Source organism: Pleurodeles waltl, chromosome 9, assembly GCF_031143425.1.
Source record: "Pleurodeles waltl isolate 20211129_DDA chromosome 9, aPleWal1.hap1.20221129, whole genome shotgun sequence".
Taxonomy (NCBI): Eukaryota; Metazoa; Chordata; class Amphibia; order Caudata; family Salamandridae; genus Pleurodeles; species Pleurodeles waltl.
This window is the reverse complement of record NC_090448.1, coordinates 1140149335-1140171365: the sequence shown is the minus strand read 5'-3', so window position 1 is coordinate 1140171365 and position 22031 is coordinate 1140149335. Positions and strand designations below refer to the sequence as shown.

General features: G+C 43.6%; 1 protein-coding gene across 2 annotated transcripts in view; it reads left to right on the top strand.

The window, feature by feature from the left end:
* STARD9 (StAR related lipid transfer domain containing 9) overlaps window positions 1–22031 on the top strand; it is a 327608-nt gene that overhangs the window by 288476 nt on the left and 17101 nt on the right. The window contains exons 25-29 of one of the 2 annotated variants that reach the window (XM_069208915.1): window positions 3168–3365; window positions 7995–8178; window positions 12512–12658; window positions 17353–17461; window positions 19360–19523. In XM_069208915.1, coding sequence (XP_069065016.1) covers window positions 3168–3365; window positions 7995–8178; window positions 12512–12658; window positions 17353–17461; window positions 19360–19523 — 802 coding nt within the window. Of the gene's footprint in view, window positions 1–859; window positions 1042–3167; window positions 3366–7994; window positions 8179–12511; window positions 12659–17352; window positions 17462–19359; window positions 19524–22031 lie in introns of those variants that run through there. The other variant, XM_069208916.1, reaches the window with a different exon arrangement.

The following is a 22031-nucleotide window of genomic DNA, read 5'->3' as shown; positions in this document are numbered from 1 at the left end:
TGACCCCGGTGGCGCAGTAAACAAACAACCCCCATCTGGGCATTTTGAAAATGTGGAAAGCAGCTGCAAGCAAAATGCCAATGTATAGTCCCCGTCTTTTTTTTTAGTTGCAGAAATTCCCCTGGGCTGGGAAACATACCACAACATATATTTCCAGTATCTCATCAGGCCTCAAAAATCATAAACATTTTACTAGACCTGAAGACTGAGTAACTTGAATAACCTACTCGACCATAAATGTAATGTTCTTGACCCGTAAAAGGGTCTCATATTGTGTGATCCTAGACAAATATTTTAATTTACAGTCACCTTTTTCTTTATTGTCACATATGAGTTTACCTTCAAATATGTGAGCTCAGCATTTCTGCTGTACAAAAAAACTTTGTTTGATTAAATAGACTAAATGTTTGCTCCATGAATTAAAATAATTTAGCCCACATATAGGGAACACATGATCAATTACTTGCCTCTTAGTTTACTAATAGCATTGGCATCAGGGCAGGACTGTTTCTCAGTTTATGTTTAAACACTCACTTTTAATAAATATATTACGAAAGCATAATGTGGTTGCACATTGTTATTTACAGACAGAACATTTCTAAGAAATGTCCAGAAGCCTTCCCCCTAACTTGCAGCTTTACTGATAAAACTTTATAATGTATTAACAGTCTGTGAAAATCGGGTTTCAGAAAACATATTTATTCTTTGCACATAACCGAGTGTTCTAATTTGTTTTCTTCCTATTAAAATATTTTTTTTTCATTACACAGAAGTACACGCAATGGGCTTTCACAACTACTGAAATATATTTTGAAAATGATTGTACAGTTGACTTAGCAATTTAAATGTTGTGTTTTAGGAAAAACTTGACAAAATCCTGGAACTCTGCAGTGGGAAGGAAAATTAATTGTAAGACAAGCTGACTTTTGACCTCTGTCACCTGAACACAGAGCAATGTGACAAGAACAAGATCTAAAGGCATCTTTATTTCTCCTCCACTTTCTGAATGAACAGAACTCCTGCTCTTTGTCATCTCGCCAGAAGGGGCAAGTAGGTCCTAAAAATAGCTCGACCTGATAAAATATGATTCACCATAGCGAGTAGATTTTTCGAGGCCTGCTAATTATCACAAGATTTCTAATGCTGGTGACAGAATGCCCTAGCCCTGATTAACAGGCCAGGACAACGTGCTGAACAAAATATTTATCAGATCGTGAACTTTCTTTTTCCCTAAACATTGCAGTTTCCTTCTCTCTTCCTCCCACAGGAGCAAATCCCCACAAAAGCTTGACCCAAATCTGTGTTCCCCTGGGTCTTTTGAGTGTAGGATTATCCAACCGGTGAATTTTCCATGAGTCTGAGCAGGAATCCATGCCTCAGACAGAGAATGTTTTTGATTGTGAGAGCTTCCTTGGGGTATGTGTCTAGTATTTGGGCCCACGGTTGACTGGCACTGAGGGGAACCTACCAACTCCAGACAGTGTTGAAAACTAGAGACACCGAGGAATCCATGGTGATGTGGCTTGCATGAATCACAATGTATTTTATTGCCCAGAATCCCCTGCAAAAGTCAATTTATGGGACAAAATCACAATTTCTTCCCTTTTCTGTGACAAAACCTTCAGAACGTCAGGCAAATGGCAATTGTCATACAATCCAATTTTCCACACATCTCCTGATAAAAACAGCCTGTTGCATGGGACAGAAATAGGTCACAATTGTGACCGTGTGAAAGCTACATTAGCATTTTAGTGCCCTACCCACTCGTGGGCTATTCTGTTTTTATTGCTAAAACGTTTGGAATACTATGGGGCAGGAATTTTGCTGTTTGTCCCACACAGCCCAGAACTATCCACCACAGTAATGTGTGGAGGTTCCTTTATTAAAAAATGTGTTGACCTGTGTATGATTTGAATAAGGGAAAGTGGTGGTAGTCTCATCAGCCACATGACCCTGGACACCTCAAGGTATCTAGTGTTCAGAAATGGCTGGGATTGGTAGGTTTTGGGTGACCTCCAGGTCCAGACGTGTGTCTTTACCCAAGCAGAGAGCCCATTGCTATTTGGATTTTACCTTATGGTAAGAAAAAATTAAATCGTGTTTGGGCACCTTGCTTGGGGGGGGACTGTGTGTTTTACTACAGCAAAGAATCAGAAGCTGTCTGGATTCTTTCCCAAGTTTAGAAAATAACTAAATAGAATCGGGCCCCTTGCTGTAACATAGAACTGTAGGCCTGATTTATACTTTTTTAGTGCCACATTTGTATCAGTTTTTGATGCAAAGCTGCGCAAACTTACAAAATAACGCAAATGCTGCACTAAAAAAGTATAAGTCAGGCCCTGTGTGCCTGTGTCCCACAAAGGAGTCATACACATTTTGGATTTTTCTAGACTAAGAATAAATCCAGGCATTTTCTGGCTCTTTGCTGGGGTAGAAACACAGCCTCTTCATTTCCCACTGCATTGGGTGATGAAGGAGGTGTGTGAAACTGAATCAGGAAGTGGGGACTGCAAAGAGAGGAATTGGAAACAATCCGAGTCCATCCCCTTCAAGTTCCCACCTCCTTGTTGGTTTCTTGTATTGCTGAGGGAGAGGGTAGGAGCTGAGCCGAGGGGGTAAAAGGTACCCTGAAGTAGCCCCACCCACCAGCTTGATCCCTGGATGGACTTGGTAGGGACTATGGAATTCCTTCCATGCCCATCCGATATGTGTGTGTGACGTCACTATTGACACCACACTCATGATGATGCAGCCCAGAAGTGAGCACCAGGCTACCTCATTAGTAAGTCTGCTGGTGCCCATAAATAATCAGGCACCAATAAACTCCTTTCCCCAGGAACTAAAGGAGGATGCCCCCAGTCGAGGAGGAGAACAAAAAAGATTTTAAAAACAATCACTCGGCCCACGGGCAGCTCTTTTCATACTGTAGAATGTAGACATCATATAGCCATGCTGTGGACAATCTTTCATCACTGATATATAGGTCAGTTGGGCAGCAAAAGCGCTAATGGTAGGTCATGATGGACTGCATATGCTGCTTGCACCTAAATAGGTTTAATGTGTGTCATTTATTTAAAGTCATTGAGCGATGCTTCTTTCAGAGCATTATCTCAAGCACAAGTAAAGCGATTACTGAGGAGAGGATCTCTCACTTGTTCCCTGACCAGGCATTTGAAGTCCATTGAAGTCTTGAGGAAGGAAAGAGAGGAAAGACTGCAGAGCTTTAGGAGGAGTCGCAGTCTCAGCCCGCAGAAGCACCTGAGTCTGTCGCAAGCCTCGCTCTCCTCCCAGAGGGATCTTGATCTTCCGAGCCGACGGAGGGAGTACCTTCAGCAACTAAGGAAGGACGTCGTAGACAACACCAGGTCAGTACATGCGCTATTCCATTCCTAGACTAATTTCACACAATATTGTAGGAGATGCTGGACAGATTTTATTAGATTCAAGTGATAGTTTTGTTATTTTACCTGATAGCTTACTGGTAATCTTAACTTTAGTTGTCCCTTCCTCGTCCCAGTAATTGCTTTCTTAGATAAGTCTCATCCCTTCAGATCAGCATATCTTTGTTCGAGCTTTCCCTCACTCTATGGAAATATTAAACAACTCCTGTGCCCCTACTGTATACTGTTGTTTACCTAGCTCCTAGTTCTTTTTCTCAAATATTGTACTTCTGGGTGCAAAGAGTGAGAACCTAAGTACTGTGACAAAGAAGGGAGAATCACATTAATGACGTAATCAAGCCATTACCCCCTCATCGCCTTCCTCATTCCATTTTCCTGTGTTCTTGAAGATGTACCCAAGATGGATGCCTTCTGCCTCTTCCAACCATGAACATAGAAGACTCACTATACTTCAGAAGTAATGCACACACATCTAACACCTTTACTTCTGCTGAGAAAAAAATTACATAGAAAGACAAAAGATGATTAAGGATCCACACCTTTATTAATACACAGATATCTGCAATTAAGGCTTCTTCCCATTAGGCCCAAAAGGAAGCAAAGCCTCCAGTAGACCAAGTCTGAAAAGAAGCCGGGACCTCAAAACCAGACAGCGCACAACCTGAAGATATAGGTGTACTTACCAATGACCCAAAATTAAATGGAGTATTTGTTACCTCTTCTTGTCTTGCCAAAATTAACAGAAAGATTGTTCCTTTGCCTTCATTTAGAAGACCCCTTCAGATAAATGTTAACGTCTCTTACTACATTCAATGTATGTAATTACATCCTTGATGTGACCCAGGATTTGGAAACAGTAGTGATAGAATTACATCTTGTACTCTGTGAAAAGAGGAATTTACTTTGGGAATAAAGTGTGTATCAATTCCTAATACCATTCAGTCCTAAAAATATCTCAAAAATACAAAGGACAGTAGCTTAGAGAGCCTAAATCTATAATCTGTGAGCAATTGTTGTTGCCACTAAAAAGAAAATGTTTAGGGATAGAAATGTTACAGATACCTCTTCCAAAGCCTCAAAGGGAGCAAACTGCAAATGGTTTAGGACAAGTGAGATGTCCCCAAGTGGAGCACGGTACTTTACTTCTGGCCTCAACAAAGAAAACCCCTTTACCTTCTTAAACCGATGAGATGTCAGATTCTCTATTGAAGAAAGTTCCTACCATCTAAAGACTCAGATAGCTGCCTGTTGTAATCACAAATGGAGAAAGCTGAAACAAGGTCACACCCCCTTCTAAAAAATGTTCTGGAGTCTAATAAACAGGTGGCACTTCTGTTGGCAAACACAATGCACAGAAAGAGGCCAATGATTCTCATATGCTCCCATTGTACATGTTAATCCTGCAGCTCGTACCGCTATAGAGGATCTCCTCTGAAGATCAATACTGATAATCTCAGATTGTCAAGGGAAGATGAGGTAGACAGTAAGCAAAACATTGGAACTATCCACTTTTCTGGTATTGATGACTGTGGAGAAGAGGAGCCACAACTTCCTTGACAATAAGGCAGGACCACTACCACCTGAGCTTTGTCCCTCCAGATGTTTGCTATCATTCCTGGATTTAAATGAGTTGTGGAAATGCATGCAGGTCTTTTGGCCATGGGCCCAGAACAGCACCAGCCATATCGCTTTTGGATTTCGAAACGTCAAAAAAAAAAAAGGGAGGAAGATTTTCTAATGAATAATGCATAGATTATTGTTGGGGATCAAAATCTTTGACATATCTCCTGAAATACTGTGAGAACCAAAGAGAAATTCTGAGGCAATGGGAATACTCAAATCAGCATGGCAGCCTTCACGTTGATTGTTTCATTGCCCGCTCGTACTACTTGACTTCTTGATTTTGAAGAGAAAAAAATCCTTTGCTGTACTGGAAGAAGGTTTCATGTATATGGCCAAATCCAGCATCCGAGCTGAGACTGCCTCAAATGTGCCCACTGTCTTAAACCATCTTGCTGGCATCTGTGGTCATCAGTGGGGTCTGAGGATAAAGAAAAATCCTCTCTGCTGGGTTGTCCGGGCTCAGACACCACTACAGGAGAGAGCAACTCTCTTTCATAACCAAAATCAATACTCCAGAATTTCATGCTGCTGGCTCCCTTTATCTTAGTATGAGATGGGAATCCAAGTGCCTGAGTGGCCAAGGAACAACGCGGCACACAACAGATGAAAACACTGTTAACATCATTTGCATATAATCTAGAAAATGTCTGACCCTTCAGAAACTTTCTTACCACATCCACTGCACTCAAAGCTAATCTCTGCAGTGCCCAAATTCTTCTTCTGGAACAGATAAGATAGTCTCTGAGATAGCCTGTGTGCCTTGTCTGAAGGGAGTAAAACCATTTGCACCTTCTTACGGAATGAGGCCCACACATATTCCAAAATCTGAGTAGCTAAACAGATACATGTTTAATTCCGTTACTATAAATATAACCATAAAAGATACATGAAAACAATATAAAATGACGATAAAATCTTAAAAATCCTATCACAGTACAATATGAAAACCACGATGTATAATACTCAGAACAATAAAACATATTCAGTCACTACAGCTTCATTAAATAAGTGACTAAAGAGGGCAAAGGGCATCCAGTGGGCCTCAATTAACCAGAAATTACGACCAGTCCCCTTGGATTTTGAAAACACTGCTTAAAAAATGGCCCATGTATACACAGGTGAAAATCTCACAGAGCATGAGGAGAAACAGCTTTGCTGGTCTTAAAATCAGAGTAGGTTCCAAAGGAGCATTTTTCTGATTAATTAGAAAACCATATTCTGGAGAAGATGAAGTGCCCTGTAAACATCCTTGAAAGCTTGATCGCTGGAAAGAGAGTGAACCAATGGATTGCCTAAGTACGGTTGGATCTGAATTTAACAATGCAAAAAATTGACCAAATTCTTTATGGACACCCAACTCATCCTACACAAAACCTCTGGAACCTTTGATGTCTCTTCTTGATCGGAATGTGGAGATATGCACCTTGGAGATCTATTGGAATTAAGATCTTCACCTGTGATCAAATGGAATAATTTTTTAAGAGTTGATTTTGAAGTGGATTATTTTCACATAACGGTTTACATTTGAAGTGTATTAGTTTGAACTCTCCTGAACTTTGTGAGACCAAAATCACAATTGAGTACTATCTTGATCCTTTGTCTTCACATGGTGGTGGAACAATGGCTTCTTTTGAACAAACAACTTTGTCTTCTTTTTAAGCTAGGGCTCTTCATTTGTCCTTCAGACAAAAGTTGTGCCAACTCCTGAATCTGGAGGAATCAAAGTGATGTCCGTTGTATACACTAATTATATCACTTCTAACACCCAGTTGCCTATTACTGATATCTTCCAAACTTCTTGAAAAAGAGGGAGCCTAAATCCTTCTGGACCTGACTTCCAAAGAATTCAGGTATAATCAGAACCACTTTCAATCATTTAAGTTCACCTCGGCAGCTGCTCTAGATGCAGTCTGGCTGGAAATAAGTATGGTTCGGCACATTATCAGTCTCCAGCATCACGAGTGCTAATAGGATTTTCTGTTTCTGTTAATATATCTAGACAAACTCTTAAAGGTTTGAGTATGCTTTGGATTGTTAAACTATATCTGGAGCACTGGCTCAAGCTCTTTTCCAAACAAATGATTACCTTAAAAATGCATTCTCTATGCATGTGCTTTTTGGGCTGCATTCCTCTCAAATGAAAATGAGGACAGGCTTTAACAAGAGGTGCAATCTAAAATGCAGTGTACTTTAGATTGAAGGATGTAAGTACTAGGGTGATGAAAGGGATGATGAGGTAATGTTCTTTTACAAAAACCCAGCATTTATCCTTTTCATTATACGGAGGCCCTTGCGCTTGTTAAGCCTGTCCTAACAAAATGTTTCACTTGTGTCTGACTGTGATGTGGTTTTGTGATTCTGGATGTCTGGATTGAAGTATTGGACGTACTTCATTTGGGAGATGGCGTGCATTGAGGCTTGTAATGCATAATATTTACTGGGGGCTGTGGTGCACTGAGGATGGTTACAGGAGGTTTATTGGGGTGCTGGGAAACAAAGGGGCTTGGGATGGAAGCTTGTTGATTGAGTAGGTGGGATGCATCGAGACTTGTAATGGCAAGTTTTTAGTTAGGAAAGTGGTGTACAATGGCTAAGAATGGGAGGTCGTTTATTGGGGAGGTGGATGCTTAGAGGCTAGTAGTGGGAATTTGTTAATTGAGGCAGCTGTAGTTCACTAAGACTGCCTGGGGAGATTGTTCATTTGGCAGGTCAGAAGCGTAGATTCTTGCAACAGAAGGTTGTTGTGGAAGTAGAGTTCATGGAGACTGTTAACGGCAGGATATGCATCGGAGAGGTGGGTGCATTGGAACTTATCATGAGAAATAGTATCTTGAAAATAGAACTGATCATTCTGCTGGCTTGGAAATTGGCAGATGTTACAAAACTTAGGCCTGAGATAGAGAGGGTAGTAATTGAAACGTCATATGATTGTCATCAACAAAAATACAAGGCTGCTTCTGATTTTTTTAGAATCCAAGAACCAAAGAAAAGAACAGGTCAGTGTCCTTCAGAGATCGAGGTGCTGCTGCGTGACTACCAGAGGGCCCGCGAGGAAGCCAAGACTGAAATTGCACGTGCAAGAGACAAGCTTCGTGAGCGAGCAGAGCAGGAGAAAAGACGCCTACATCAGCAGATGGTCTCCAGCCTAATCAAAGTAAGACATTGAAATGTCCATCTGGTGAATATTGTCTCAATTGGTCCCAAAACCCCAGCTGACATCATCAAGCAAAGCAACGTTATAGAATGTTTGTTGTTAATGACTTATAGGCGCAGGACTTATTAGAAGAGAACTGTTTTTGCACTTCATTGGATAGTATTTTTAGGTAAATAACCTGTTTGTGTTGCGTCAAGTATTCCTGAAAATAGTTGAGCTTATTGTAATGGACAATACTATCCAACGCCTGATTCTATAAACTAATACATTATCACCTTCACAAAACTTTAGCACTAATAGGTTGGCCTTGAATAAAGTGTGCTTATCGTTGTAAAAACAGGTTATTTCTATTGATGAAGGACTTGCATGTCTATAAAGAGATCTCTGGTCAAAAGCCTAAGTACTGTATAGTCCAGAATTCTGAGGTGACCTGCAATATCCTAATTAGATTTAAAAAGTGAATTCAGTATTCCATATAATATATGGTCCCCTGTACCACTATTAAAAGCACTTCAATTAATGCATCCTTTGCCCTAATTTGAGACATACTTGTTGTCTTGCCTGTCCAACCTTAAGCGACGGTCAATGAACTTGTAATGTTCTAATCTTTTCTTTAATACTGCATATGTGGGTACTGTAAAAATTCCCACATATTCCAAACAGGGGCATTTTGTGACAGTCCTGAACCTTCATCTTAGTACAAGCATGCGCCCGGGCTGAGGCATTCCTTGCTACACCCAAGGGGTGAGACAAATGTATCCAGGAAGGGTTACTGCATTTAGCAACACTTCCACTGAACACACTAAGTGGGTGTTTCGGGAGGGGGCACGGAGGGACCAAATGCTGTGCATAGGGTATGCACCACCACACACACATCATTGATTAAGTGAGCACTAGCATAGCTGCCTGGGGAGTGGTATGCTTGTTACTGGCTTTCCTTTCAATCTAAAACCTATCTTTATCTGGCGTTCCTAGTACAAAATAGACATTCTGTCTTCTCCACCATAGAAATCTGAATATAGTTCTTTGTTCCCCACCTCTTCAGGATATAACTGTGGCCCTGTCCCCCACTGTTTTCTCTTTGTGATATCTCGTCTCCCACCTCCAGACTACAGCAAACCTCCTGCATTTGCCGAAGTCACACCTGACTCCCTATCAGACGCTCTCTTTCATAGGAGCTATTCTAGACACAGTGCAATTTCGGGCTTATCTTCCCGAACAGCACGTCCAGGGTGTACAGGCTATGATACCGATGTTTCAGCCTCTGTCCTGGATTTCGGTCAGAATGACTCTGAGGCTGCTGGGCCTCATGGCCTCTTGCATTCTGCTGGTAAAACATGCCAGACTGCATATTCATTCTCTGCAGTGGGACCTGAAGTTCCAGTGGGCGCAGCATCAGGGAAATCTCTGACATGGTCCAGATCTCAGCGGGAACTGCAAAAGCTGCAGTGGTTGTTAACGACCCACAAATGGGTCAGAGCCAGACTCCTCTCCCTTCTCCAACCAGACCTTACAGTAGTGACAGACGCATCGCTTCTGGGATGGGGCGGCCTTTTGGAGAGGTGGAGCTCAGAGGACTCTTGTCTGTGGCGGGAGTCCAGACTCCACATAAAAATGTTGGAGCTCAGGTCAAACCGACTACCGTTGAAGGCATTTCTTCCCTTTGTCAAGGGGAAGTTAGTGTAGGTGTTTATGGACAACACCACCACCATGTGGTACTGCAACAAGCAAGGCGGGGTGGGGTCGTGGACCCTTTGTCAAGAGGCCCTGCATTTCTGGACATGGCAGGAAGAGAAGGGGGTAACCCTGGTGGTTCAACACCTGTCAGGTTCTCTGAACGCCAGGGCAAACAAATTCAGCCTTCGATGCCTAGCAGATCACGAGCGGCATCTCTATCTGGAGTTGGTACAAGATCTCTTTCAGCAGTGGGGAGAGCCTTGATTAGATCTCTTTGCCTCTGAAGAGAATGCAGTTTGTCAGCAGTTTTGCGTGTTGGAGTTTTCAAGGCAGCACTCGCTCTTCAATGTTTTTCGTTGTGAGTCGAGCTCAGGCCTCCTGTGTGCCTTTCCACCCATACCACTCCTGCTAAGAGTTCTCAAGAAGATCAAGAGCAACCGGGCCCAAGTAAACCTTGTGGCTCTGGACTGGGCACGGCGAGTCTGGTATCCCGAGCTTCTGAAAATTAGCATCGACCCTCCAATCAGGCTGCCCCTTTGCGAGGATCTTCTGTCACTGCAGCGGGGGGGGCAGTTGACAGCTTTCAACCATCCTCCCGAAGTCTGTTAATGTTATCTTGGCAGCCAGGCGTTCCTCCACAGAAACAGTATATGCCTGCCATTGGCAAAGATTTGTAAGATATTGTATAGAGGCTATAGATCCTCTCTCTGCTTCTCTGTCTGTTATTCTGCTTTTCGTTCGTTCTCTAGCCCAACATGGTTCCTCTCTGGGTACACTGAAGGGTTCTCTCTCTGCTCTATCAGCCTTTCTGCGGCTGCCTGATCAACCTCCTCTTTTCAAGTTCCCTATTGTAAATAGGGTTCTGAAAGGGCTTGTAACTGTTTCCCCCATGCCCTTTGTCATGCATTAGTGGGATCTCAATATAGTTCTCACAAACCTCATGTACACTACTTTCGAGCCACTGCACAACTGTCCCCTCCAGCTGCTCACCATCAGATAGCTTCTTAGTGGCAATAACATCTTATCATCTAAGCTGCCGTATCTCACAGTATGTCCAGAAAAGGTAGTGCTGCGCACCCGTGCCTCTTTCCTTCCTGACCCCATCCCATCTGGATCAAACTGTCACCTGCCCACCTTCTTTGCTCCGCCACATCCCTCTAAGGAAGAGGAGCGTCTCCACCAGCTGGAACATTGTCCTTGACCGCACACAAGAGTTCAGGGTGAACGACCAACTCTTTGTAGGGTACATGGGAGCAAAGAAGGGACAGGCAGAACGAAAACTGGCCATTTCGTGCTGCTATCCCCTGGCTAAGAAGCAGCATCCTGAGGGCTTAAGAGCCCATTCCACCAGGGGAAAATCTGCTGCCATGGTGTTAGCACGTAGAGTCCCAATCCTGGACATCTTCCATGCTGCAACGTGGGCATCCCTACACACGTTTTCCAAACACTACTGCCAGGACAGTCAGGTCCTACAGGACTTTTAGGAGGATATGGCTTGGGTATCTAATCAAAGGTAAGGAATCTGCAGCTAGAAGTCTCTATCAGATGAACAAGTTACTTGCCTTCGGTAAAACATTATGTGGTAGAGACTCTATTGTGCTGCAGATCCCTTACCCACCAATGCCTCCCCGCTCTGTGGACTTTTTACTAGGGTTACGGTGATCCTTTTTTCAGGGCTCTAGTTTTGACACACATTGCCCCAGTTCTTGTCATGGCTCTGCGCTTCTGGCGTGCAAAGTTATGATAAAAGTAATAAAAGCCCACACGCCTGGTGGCGCCAATATAGGTGGCTGCAACATCACTTCCGGCGCCAGTGATGCCATGCGGAGCGGAATGGAGCCACCCGATGGTGTGCGCAAGGGGTATTGCTCAGCTAAAGTTTTGGATCCAGCCTGACGCCTTGGAAAATCAAAGGTAAGAAATCTGCAGCCTGATAGAGTCTCTACCAGATAATGCGTTACCGAATGTAAGTAACTTGTTCAGCAGGACAGGACACACCAACATGAACGACGTATGCATGTAGAGGAGCTGTCTTAATTCTCTGGTCTTTCGAGACCTGTGTATTAAGAGTAAAACAGTCATCGGTAGACTGTAACATAAAATAAAATTACAGGTTTTGAATACTGGAATCTCATTCAGGATGGTGGTAGCGCACAACACGGCAAAACATGCAGCGCTAAATGAACCAGCAGCCTGCGATCTGAAGTCATGGTTACCCACTCATACTCTCACGCACTTGCGCTGAGTATAAGTACGCATTGCCCTATGGAGGGGTTTATGTAACTGGAAGGAAGCCACCTTAGGCAGCTCCTCCCTCTGGTTCCCGCCTTCATCATTAATACCAATTAAAACATGCCTGGCATCCTGATCCACTTTGCTGAGGGGTGGAGGTCTGATAACATGACTTGAAGATATTATGTTGCACACCTTGCCTTTTCTGCAAGAAAACCTCTGTGGTTTCATCTGCATGCTGTAGTGTCACTTTGTCCTTTTATCTCTTTTTAGGGTTCAGTAAATGGTATCATTTCTGAAAGCAACAAGAATATAACAACCTGTACAGTCGCCACAAACCCATGCATTGTGGCAGCTCTTGGTTGGATACCACCCTTGTTCTTCAAGCAGAAGCACGTTTCATCCTCTTATTTCTTTCTAACAGGAGGAATCCAAGATGAAGACTCTGATGAGCACGAGCACTTTATGCACCGGTTCCAGCCTAAGCCTTTCTTCTGGTCCAACATCCGGGTATAACAGCAGCAATACAGCTACGTATGCGGCAAGCAAGTACAGCACACGGGAAGGAAAGGTAAGGGGAACATTTGAACCCCAAAGGTTATTAACGTGTTTATGAATGCACCATAACTACACTTCTGCCTGATAGTGCTAACAGCAAAGCAGTTTAGAAGACATTGGGACATCTAGCTTTCTGCAGAGCATAGCTGAGAAGGATGTTGTGGAGGACAAAAAGAGCATCCTTCATCCTTGCGAGAATGGATATGAAAACCAATCAGTCGTGAATGATCAGAAGCTAACTAACAAATGAGGTGAGCACTATATTCAAGGTTCAGAATCACTGGGAGGGCTTGACCAGTGCCTGTTCAGTCTGAACTTGGCATGGTTCCTGTTTGCCCCAGTTTGTTGATTGTTGGGAGACTCAGGTCACAGTGAAAAGTAGGTCCTTTATCTTGGAATATTGGCCTCAGCCTGGGAGGTGACAATATGCCTGCCACTTGCACTCCACTCCTTCTCATCTGTTGCCCATCTTTGCCCGGTACAGTGCAGCTTTAGTGGATTCTTTGGGTACAACACTAGCGCTGGGCGGTGTGATTCCTCATATGACGTGTTCATTTCAATTCAGATCTCAAGCCTTCTACAATACAATAAGAGTGAGGTCATTTCATAGACTTCACTGTGCTTGCATCCGGCCGCCCCCAAACAAACAGGTATCATTGCAGGAGACAAGCTGGTAGGAGCATGAGTGACATGCATTCTGTTCCTCTGTTCTCAATTTATTAACCCAGATATAAAGCAGTTCTGGTACCCACTATGAGGTGGTGCTAATTCCATCAGTTGATTTTGGTACAGATTAGGTCTAGGGACACTGGGACTTCTACATGTGGAAATAACATTTCCTTTCGTAATGTCAGACATCTGTCAGCTTTAGTTTTCAGAATTCGTTTACAGTAGCTCTCTCAAAATGTACTCTTTACGGGTCCAATCGCTCAACTTTAGATGTTGCACTTCTTGTTTCCACCCATGCAATGCATGGAAATAAAACTTGGCCCTGCATGGCCCTTTTTCACTAATTGTGGAAGCCAAGGGCTTGTTAAAAATTTATTCAAATTAAAAATTAGACCATGCATGCCTGGCCTCCTCAGTATTATTGCCTGCAACATGGTGTGCAGCTCTGGTTGGTTGGCTTTCTGATGATGTGGGACTTTAGAACATCAGTCATGGATTGAGATCTTTTTAAGAGCTATGGAGGTGAGGAGTTACTCTGAAACAGATGCTTCTGGTAGTACTGAAAGTCACACTCTTTTGATTTATATTTCTCTATTGCATACCGGTTGAAGTTGTGTAACACCTGAAGTGTGGCTTACATTGAAGTCCAGCTTCCAAAGCGCTCTAATTAATTACTACTAATTTCCTTCTAAAATGGATCTCCATCAAGAATGCTCTTGGTTTTCTAAGACATAACATGTGGTACATTTTCTGCACATTTCAGTAGTTGAAAAACACTGACGCAGCTAATCCTTTTGGGCAGGGAATCTATGTCTAGGAGACCAGCAACAATGCCATGGATCTTGTATCCACCCCTGCATTGGGTAGAGATGAAATACGGGGTTGTATGGCACAACCACACATGCAAAAACAACGCATGCCTGAACAACGTGGTCGGAACCACGACCGCGTCTTTACCATGCATACCTTTACAACAAGCGTATGTGGTAAAGTAATATGCGTGGAAAATTCCCCCCTGCCCTGCACCCTAACAAGCCCCTGTACTTAAAACTACCCTGCCCCCCCGCCCTGAACCCTAAACCTAAAAAGCTACCCCGACACCCCAACCTCCCCTGTTCTTACAACTACTCCAAGACCTAAATCCACAAAACTACCCCAACTCCACCCCCCGCCTCCCTATCCTTAAATCTAACCCGCCCCCCTCACCCTGAGCCCTAAAACACACAACCATCCACCTCAGTCCTGCCCGTAAAACTACCCTGCCCCCCATCCCTGAGCCCTAAATTCCCCAAACTACCCCAAACCCCCCCCCGCCCTGAGCCCCAAAACCCCCATGCACCCCTCAATACCTCCCCAAACCCCACCCTGGGGCCTAAATTCCAAAATCTACCCCACCCTGAGCCCTAAAACCCCCCATGCACACCTAAAAATCTCCCCTCCCCAAACTACCCCGACCTCTTCCCCCAACCTGCTGCCTAAATCCACCAAACTACCCAGACCCCCTGCTGCCTACCCTTAAATCTACCCCAAGCCACCCCCCACGCACCCCTAAAATAATTTAAAAAATCTCCCAGCCCCATTTACCTCGACCAGTCCTCCTTCCTGCTTGCCCGCCCAACCTCCCCCACCCTCAACCCCCCCCCCCATGCACCCCTAAAATCCTTCCCCCGGCCCCCTGCCCTTTAATCTACCCTGACCCTCCCCCTTCCACTGGGCCTGAAATCCAAACTACCCCGACCCCACCCCCCTCTGGCCCTCCTGCCCTATAATCTCCCGAACACCCCCCACTCTCCCAGCCCTGAGCCCTAAATCCCCCCATGCACCCCTAAAATAAATAAAAAAAACTCCCCACCACTAAAAAGAACAAAACACAGCCCCACTTACCTCAATCAGTCCTCCTTCCTGCTCCTTTCTGCTTGCCCACCCATCTGCACAGCTAGACCGCTGCCTATGTGGCCGGCCTTAAAACCCAAATGCGTAGTTAAGAGATATGCCCGGTTCAGGCACGCGTTGTTCAGCTTGCAGCCTTCGGGTACGTGTGGCTGTGCTCTTGTAGTTTAGCCTGTTTTACGAAAAAAGGACCTGCATGACCCTACATGTGGGAAGTCCCGCACTAGCCAGTCCATTCAAAGATTGAGGGGCATATTTATGCTTGGTTTGCGCTGAATTAGCATTATTATTTTTTCTTGCTAATTCAACACAAACCTAACTCCATAGTTATACTTTACCGCTTGACACGTCTTGCACCAAAGTAATGGAGTTAGTCATTTTTTTGATGTGGAAACCTACCTTGCGTCATTGGCATGCAGGGTAGGCGTTCCCGGACAAAAAAATGATGATATGGCCTTAGCGCCATATTTATCACCCCATGCTAAAATCCAGCACGGGGGGATGGGGGCCTTAAATAATGGTGCTAAGTTTGCTTAGCGCCATTATTTAAAGCCTGGGTATGGGCAGGCATTAGGGGACCTGTGGGCATGTTTCCATGGTCAGAAACCATGGAAAGCGCCCACAGGTGCCCTTCCCTGGCCCCAGGGACACCCCCACCCACACCAGAGGGACACCACAGGATGGGGGACCCATCCCAGGTAGGTCCCGGTAAGTATACTTTCTTTTTTTTTCTTTTTCCTCTCGTGAGCCCTAACCGGGGGTCCCCTGAATGGCACTGGCCCCAATGGCCATGCCCAGGGGAGGCATGGCCATTGGGGTGGTGGGCATGACTCCTGTCTTTACTAAGACAGGAGCCATGTCCATGAGCATTGTGTGCCAGGGAATGGCGTTACTCTGCTTAGTGGCATTTTTTTGCCTCTAAATAGTGTAGCGCCATAATTCGTCGCACAACCTCCGGTTCCCCCAACGCCCCCCCACCGGGCATTACAACCGGCTTGCGCCATTCCATAAATATGGTGCCTGGCTGGCATCCAGGAATGGCGCTATCTGACGCTATACTTTTACAGGCAAAACTGTGCTAACGCAGTTTTGAGTGTAAAAGTATAAATATGAGCCTGAATGTCAATTTGGCTGTGCTATTGAGCATGTCCAGATCCTCTTTTCAGGCATGTTCTTATGATGTTTGCAAGCATGGCTCCAGCAGGTGCAGTATTGCCGGGAGGATCAGTATGACACTTTACCACCCTTCAGAGCTTGGCACTGTTTCTGTTTGCCCTACATTTGTCATTAAGGCGATCAGGGTTAAAGGTGGAAGATACCTCAGTTCTCTCCACAGACACTACCAGTGTTTGTATGGCACATCTTGAATTTAGAGGGAAGAAGGTGTTGGGCCTATAACATTTTAGTTACATATGTCCAAACTACGAAGAGTCTGAACTGATGACAAGACTTGCGCATTTCTCATGCATCCATTGTAGTGAGCACACCAAGGATTGCCACTGAGTATGCCCGTTCGCCCATCTAGATCGGTAGCTGAAAATATAGTATCTTGGCTTTCCTCTGTGTTTCTTTTGTAAAAGGATGCTCACAAGTTAGGTATGGATGGTTTATGGTTTCATCTCTATTTTATTAATGTTGCGTACAGATTTAGCAAAACAGGTAACACATTTTTTGTTCCTGCAATTCAGCCTACAAGTTTTGCTCAAAGTAATGTTCTGAATAGTCACTGTTATATCTGCATATTGAGCAGTCCCGGTAAACATTGTCCTGTCTGTCAGCCATTATGTTTCCTTGTGTGTTCTGGTTCATGACAACCAAAACTACGAATAGTCCTCAGTAGCTTTTTGTAGTTTCTGAGCCACCTTGGACATTCACGATTATCTTTTAGTTCTGGAGTGCTTTGAAATCTTTATTCTTGAAAATGGCAATTGGATGAAGGAAAATCATACGGACAAAATCAAGGACCACACGTCTTTGGTCATCATATTGGGACTGTGTTGCAAAGCGTGTGCAATATTAAACAATATGAAAAGTGTAGTGTGGACCACATAACTGTTGCAGTAGATACAAAGATTGCATTACCATTGGGGTTTCCTTAATTGCTTACATGAGATATGCTAATTTTGTTCTGTTCAATTTTGTTAACAGGTTGTTCCTAAAAGTATGGATGATTCCAAGAGAAGTTTGAGAGGTCGCACTTCCCTGAGAAACAGTGATGTTTATGTTCTTGAGACAGCCTCAGACAATCCAGACCGTGGTAAGCAAGTCCTCATAGGTCTGAAATGCACTTATGAAACTATTTAGACGACTGGGAAAAGGTAGCATAATTATGCAGAAATTAAACTATTGCTCTGCCAGAATCTCTATAGATTTTGTGGAACCTCACTTAGCTTCAGAGAAATGTGCTGTAATGAGATATGAAGTGTGCATTCGAAGGGCGGAGGAGAACGGCCAAAGTAGGCCTCCTTGATCTTAGCTTCTTTCCCCATTGCCACAGAGTTCCTGAACCCCAGGGAGTCTTTCTCATTGGCTAAAAATTTCACCAAAATGGTGCCATGATGACCAAATACATGAGGATGGAACGGAGACCTTAATTGAAAAGATGTTTTAAAAAAAGAGATTACAAAAGATGATTTGCCCGTGTCCCTGTAGTCACCTTTATGGTTTCTTGAGTCTAGTTTCATTGTCTGTGGTTCCCAATTTACAACTAGATAAACTCGTTTTTGGACCAGACTGACAACTTTTTGGGGGCCACATTGACCATTTTTTAACTCTGGGCTGAATGCTTTTAAGGCCTGGCAGACAACAATGTGAAGTCAGATTCAATTGCATTTGGGACCACGTTAGGCACAGAGTTTCTCAAATCAAATTTGCAAAATTTTGTTGCCATATTGAGATCACTTTGGAGCATTTATCAGACCAAACAAACACAACTTTGAGGCTGTGTAACATTTTCAGTTCCAGTAAGGAATATATAGACTCTTGTGCAATAGTTCATTCCTTTAAGGTGGCTAAGAATTTGCATTCATTGTAGGTGACAGTCATGGAGAAGGGTCTGACACAAGATTGAGTAATGCTATGTAATGTGTAATAAACCTAGGCTGGGAAATCAGACATGATTTCACATAAAAATAGCTCCACCCTCCATGAATCTGAATGTTCAAGCATGATATCCTATACCGATTGATTCTATAATGGATTGAAATTTATATGTTCATCGCCACATTCAAGAAGTAGGTTTTTACTACTCTAAGGGAACAGTTTGAGCTGGCATGACCTCATAGCCAGCTCTTCTGACGCTCAGCCATGTGCCAGGTATAAATTCAAGTGGCCTGTGGATTATCATTGCCTGATAAATCACCCGTAAGCCAGAGAGAAAAGAGTAGTTAAAACTGAGTTTTTCAGACATAAGTTTCTAAGAGCACAGTTTGCTTTTCTTTCTTTTCAAGAAGAATGGATAGAATAAGAGACAAACATAGATATAATTGCAATATCTTGTACGTGGCCCTCTGGGGGCATCTTCTTACAGTCACAGAAGCTTTAGAAAGTCGTAGCCTGGCTTGCCATAGTAGAGCGGGAAGCATACATTAGGCCCCATTAAGTAATAAGCATTGGCAGCGCCCTGCCTTTCAGGGACTTGTCAGCAATATCAGGGAAACAGACTGCAGAATAAGGACTTTATCAGGGGGCCAGGCTGTATTGATATAGTTTTACATAGCACAGACATTGCTCAAAGGCATTAGAGCACTTTTTATAAGAAGTGATACATAACATGATAGTAAATATATTACATGAAAACAAATGATCAAACAAACAATAACAATGTAAACTATAAATTACATAGGAAAATGAGCCATGGTTTACAAATGTGGGAGACATAACATAAATGTGCTTAATTCTTGGTAGTATCCCATGGCGTTGAGTATAAAAAGCAGTGTTTGACCATGGAGTGGGAAAAGGCAATGTGGAAACAGTCTTATAAAAAGGGGCTGGTGACAGTGACTAAATATGCGAATTAGGATGGAGAGACTGAATGGTCCAGCTGCCCTTTTCTGATGTTGCTTTTGTCCACACTTATAGATTTATAAAGAAAATTAAATCTACTTTTGGATCAGCTGCTGACCTAAAAGTTCACTGTTCACTTTAATATTCCAGAGGCTTCATGCGGCAGCAGAGGACACCAGACCCCTCCGCAGTCTGGGAGTAGCAGCCCGCGGTCAATCCATGGCATTGAACTTTCATTGAAGGTCAGCCCGTCTTCTCCATCGATATCCTACAGGGACCTAGCAAAACGCACTCTGGCTAATGCCACTGCACAGGTTAGTAATGTAGCATATTAAGATATGCCTGATCAATTAATAGAGTGGAGGTCTTGGGATCTCTGCTAAAGCCCCGCTGCCCATGTAGAATTAGTATTCTGGTAAGTCTTCAAGTCCCGCCTCCATCCTCCAGCTCACTAGCCTTGACGTATGCGGTGCCAAACTGGTTGATTGTCCTTTAGGTGGTTTCTGTTACAGACACTGTGAAAAGTATGCCACAAGGGAAATCAGAGCTTAATACATGCACAGTGACAGAACCAGCATCCCTACTATCACAACACATAGTTATATTTACCTAGTCAATAGTTATTATAATTATTATTATTAATATAAATATTTTGCTGTTTGATTACCCCACTACCGCATGGCTGCACTATGGCGCAAGGGTGACTGCGTTAATGAAGTACCCTTTGCCATGCAGCGGGACGAAAAATAACTTGTTCTGCACATACAGTAAGCATTGGCAAAGCCAGTTGTTCTCATCTTTGAACACCGACCTTGTGACATATCCAATCCTTGTTTCCAATGCTGCATACCATCATTAAACAAAAACAAATCCTGTTGCAGATGCTGATCAATATTGGCAAAAATGAAACAAACCAAAATGGCTGGGACACTTGAGATCTTCACATCTCTTATGGTGGCTAACATATCATGAAGAAAGTTACCAAAATTATTATTGATGCTGCAAGAGTGCTGTGTTGTTCTATGGAATCATCAGCCTGTTAATAGTTTCCTAGTCCTCTACTAGGGTTAAGTTACATTTATAGTTATGACCCTTGATATGTTGAATCGAACCCACTCTTGCCGATGTAATGCATCATGATTGAATGATTCCTTGGCTGTGCAACCAAAAAGATGTCATAGGAAATGTTAATGAGAGCCAACAATTAGGGTTTAGAGGCCCACTTGAAAACTGTGCTACAGAATTGACTGTGTTTTCATATTTCTTAATCTTACTTTGAACTGGTTTCTGAGAGATGATGTTAATTGATGCCTCTTTTAAATACATTTTGTGTTATGTTAAACACATGTGATGTATTCATTTGGGTTCTTTGGAGCATCCGGGCCAGCAATGGTTTAAGGACCATCAACCATTAGGTGGAAATGCTAGCCGGTGGAGATCGGGGAGCTTTGCGTGATCTGAAAGTGGCCATTCTGGCAGGGCTTGGTTAATGCAAGAAGAGGCCCATATTAAATGGTAGGCTAAGATCGCAGAGCAAGACATGGAAATTGAATGTATTACGTATAACCTGTGAAGAACATTGCAGAAACAGGCTTGTACTCCACTCACCCACTTTTTTGGGTTGAACATTTATTTAAAAAAACAAAAACAAAAACAAGCAGGACAGGGAGGGTCTGTAGAAGCAACAGAGCAGCAGGTGGAAAGATCAACACAGTGGTGGGCAGGGACCTGAAGAAGGAAGCAGCACACCTGGCAAGAGCAAGAAAACACATGCATACCTATGGAGTGCTGAAAGAAAAAGAAAAAAGTAGTTCCTGATGTCAGCTCTGCAAGGAAACGAATCTTTCAATCAGAAGGATGATAAGGAAGCTGTGATCCAATGGTACATCATATCCATTTGTCCCATCCCACACTGAAGGGATTCTATCCACCTGCACTGTGCAAAGGCTACCAGAGAGGCACCAGATTGAAGGTAGATGATATTTTGATATATCTGAGACCATATCTAAGCAAAGCACATTCTCTGGAGGCTCACAGTCTAGACCTTAACCCCCCCCCATCCTTCCCTGTTGTGCATCAGGTACCAATGCCATCATGACAGGTCCAGGAGAGATTTGGGGAGGGCCAGAACAGAGCTTGAATGCCTCCTGGGGGTCCGTTTGGCCTGAGCTACTGCCCCCCTTCAGTCTGTGGTTTCCCAGAATCTTTGCTTCCCCAGAATCGTTGCTTCCCAGCGAGATTCCCATCTGAGACAGCCAACTAACCGGAAGCGTGATCATTAGTACAGGATGGTGGAGCAGAAAATGTAAAAGGCTGGCCAGCCTCCAGGGTACACTCTTTGTCCCTTGAAGCACGGTGATGCGCAAATCACTGAAATCCCACCCACCCATTCCCATGGTTGATCTGTACCAAAAAAATGCCAAGAGTGGTCCTCAGATGGTAGTGTACTTTGTAGTTTATTATCAAAACCCTTTTCCTGAGCGGTTCTTTGGGTATGGAACTGGTTAGGGAGGGGACAAGCCTGCTGGTGGTCCACGCCTTCCAGCCGTACCAGCAAAGCCCTCAGTGATACCCAGGGATGATCAAATCATCACTGGGTGCCCCGGCAGGGGCAATGTGCTAAACAGTTCCCTGGTGTTCGCCTTATAAAACCTGAATGTGTCATTATTATAAGTGTTGCCCTCCTATTCATTAACATGTATTTTTGTTACGTAGTAATTGACGCGGTGCCTGCCCAAAGCAGATATTAGTAGGAAATGAATGAGCATTCAGTTTTTTATATGCAGATGTCTTCAGATGTTCACGTTGCTCAGGGATTACTG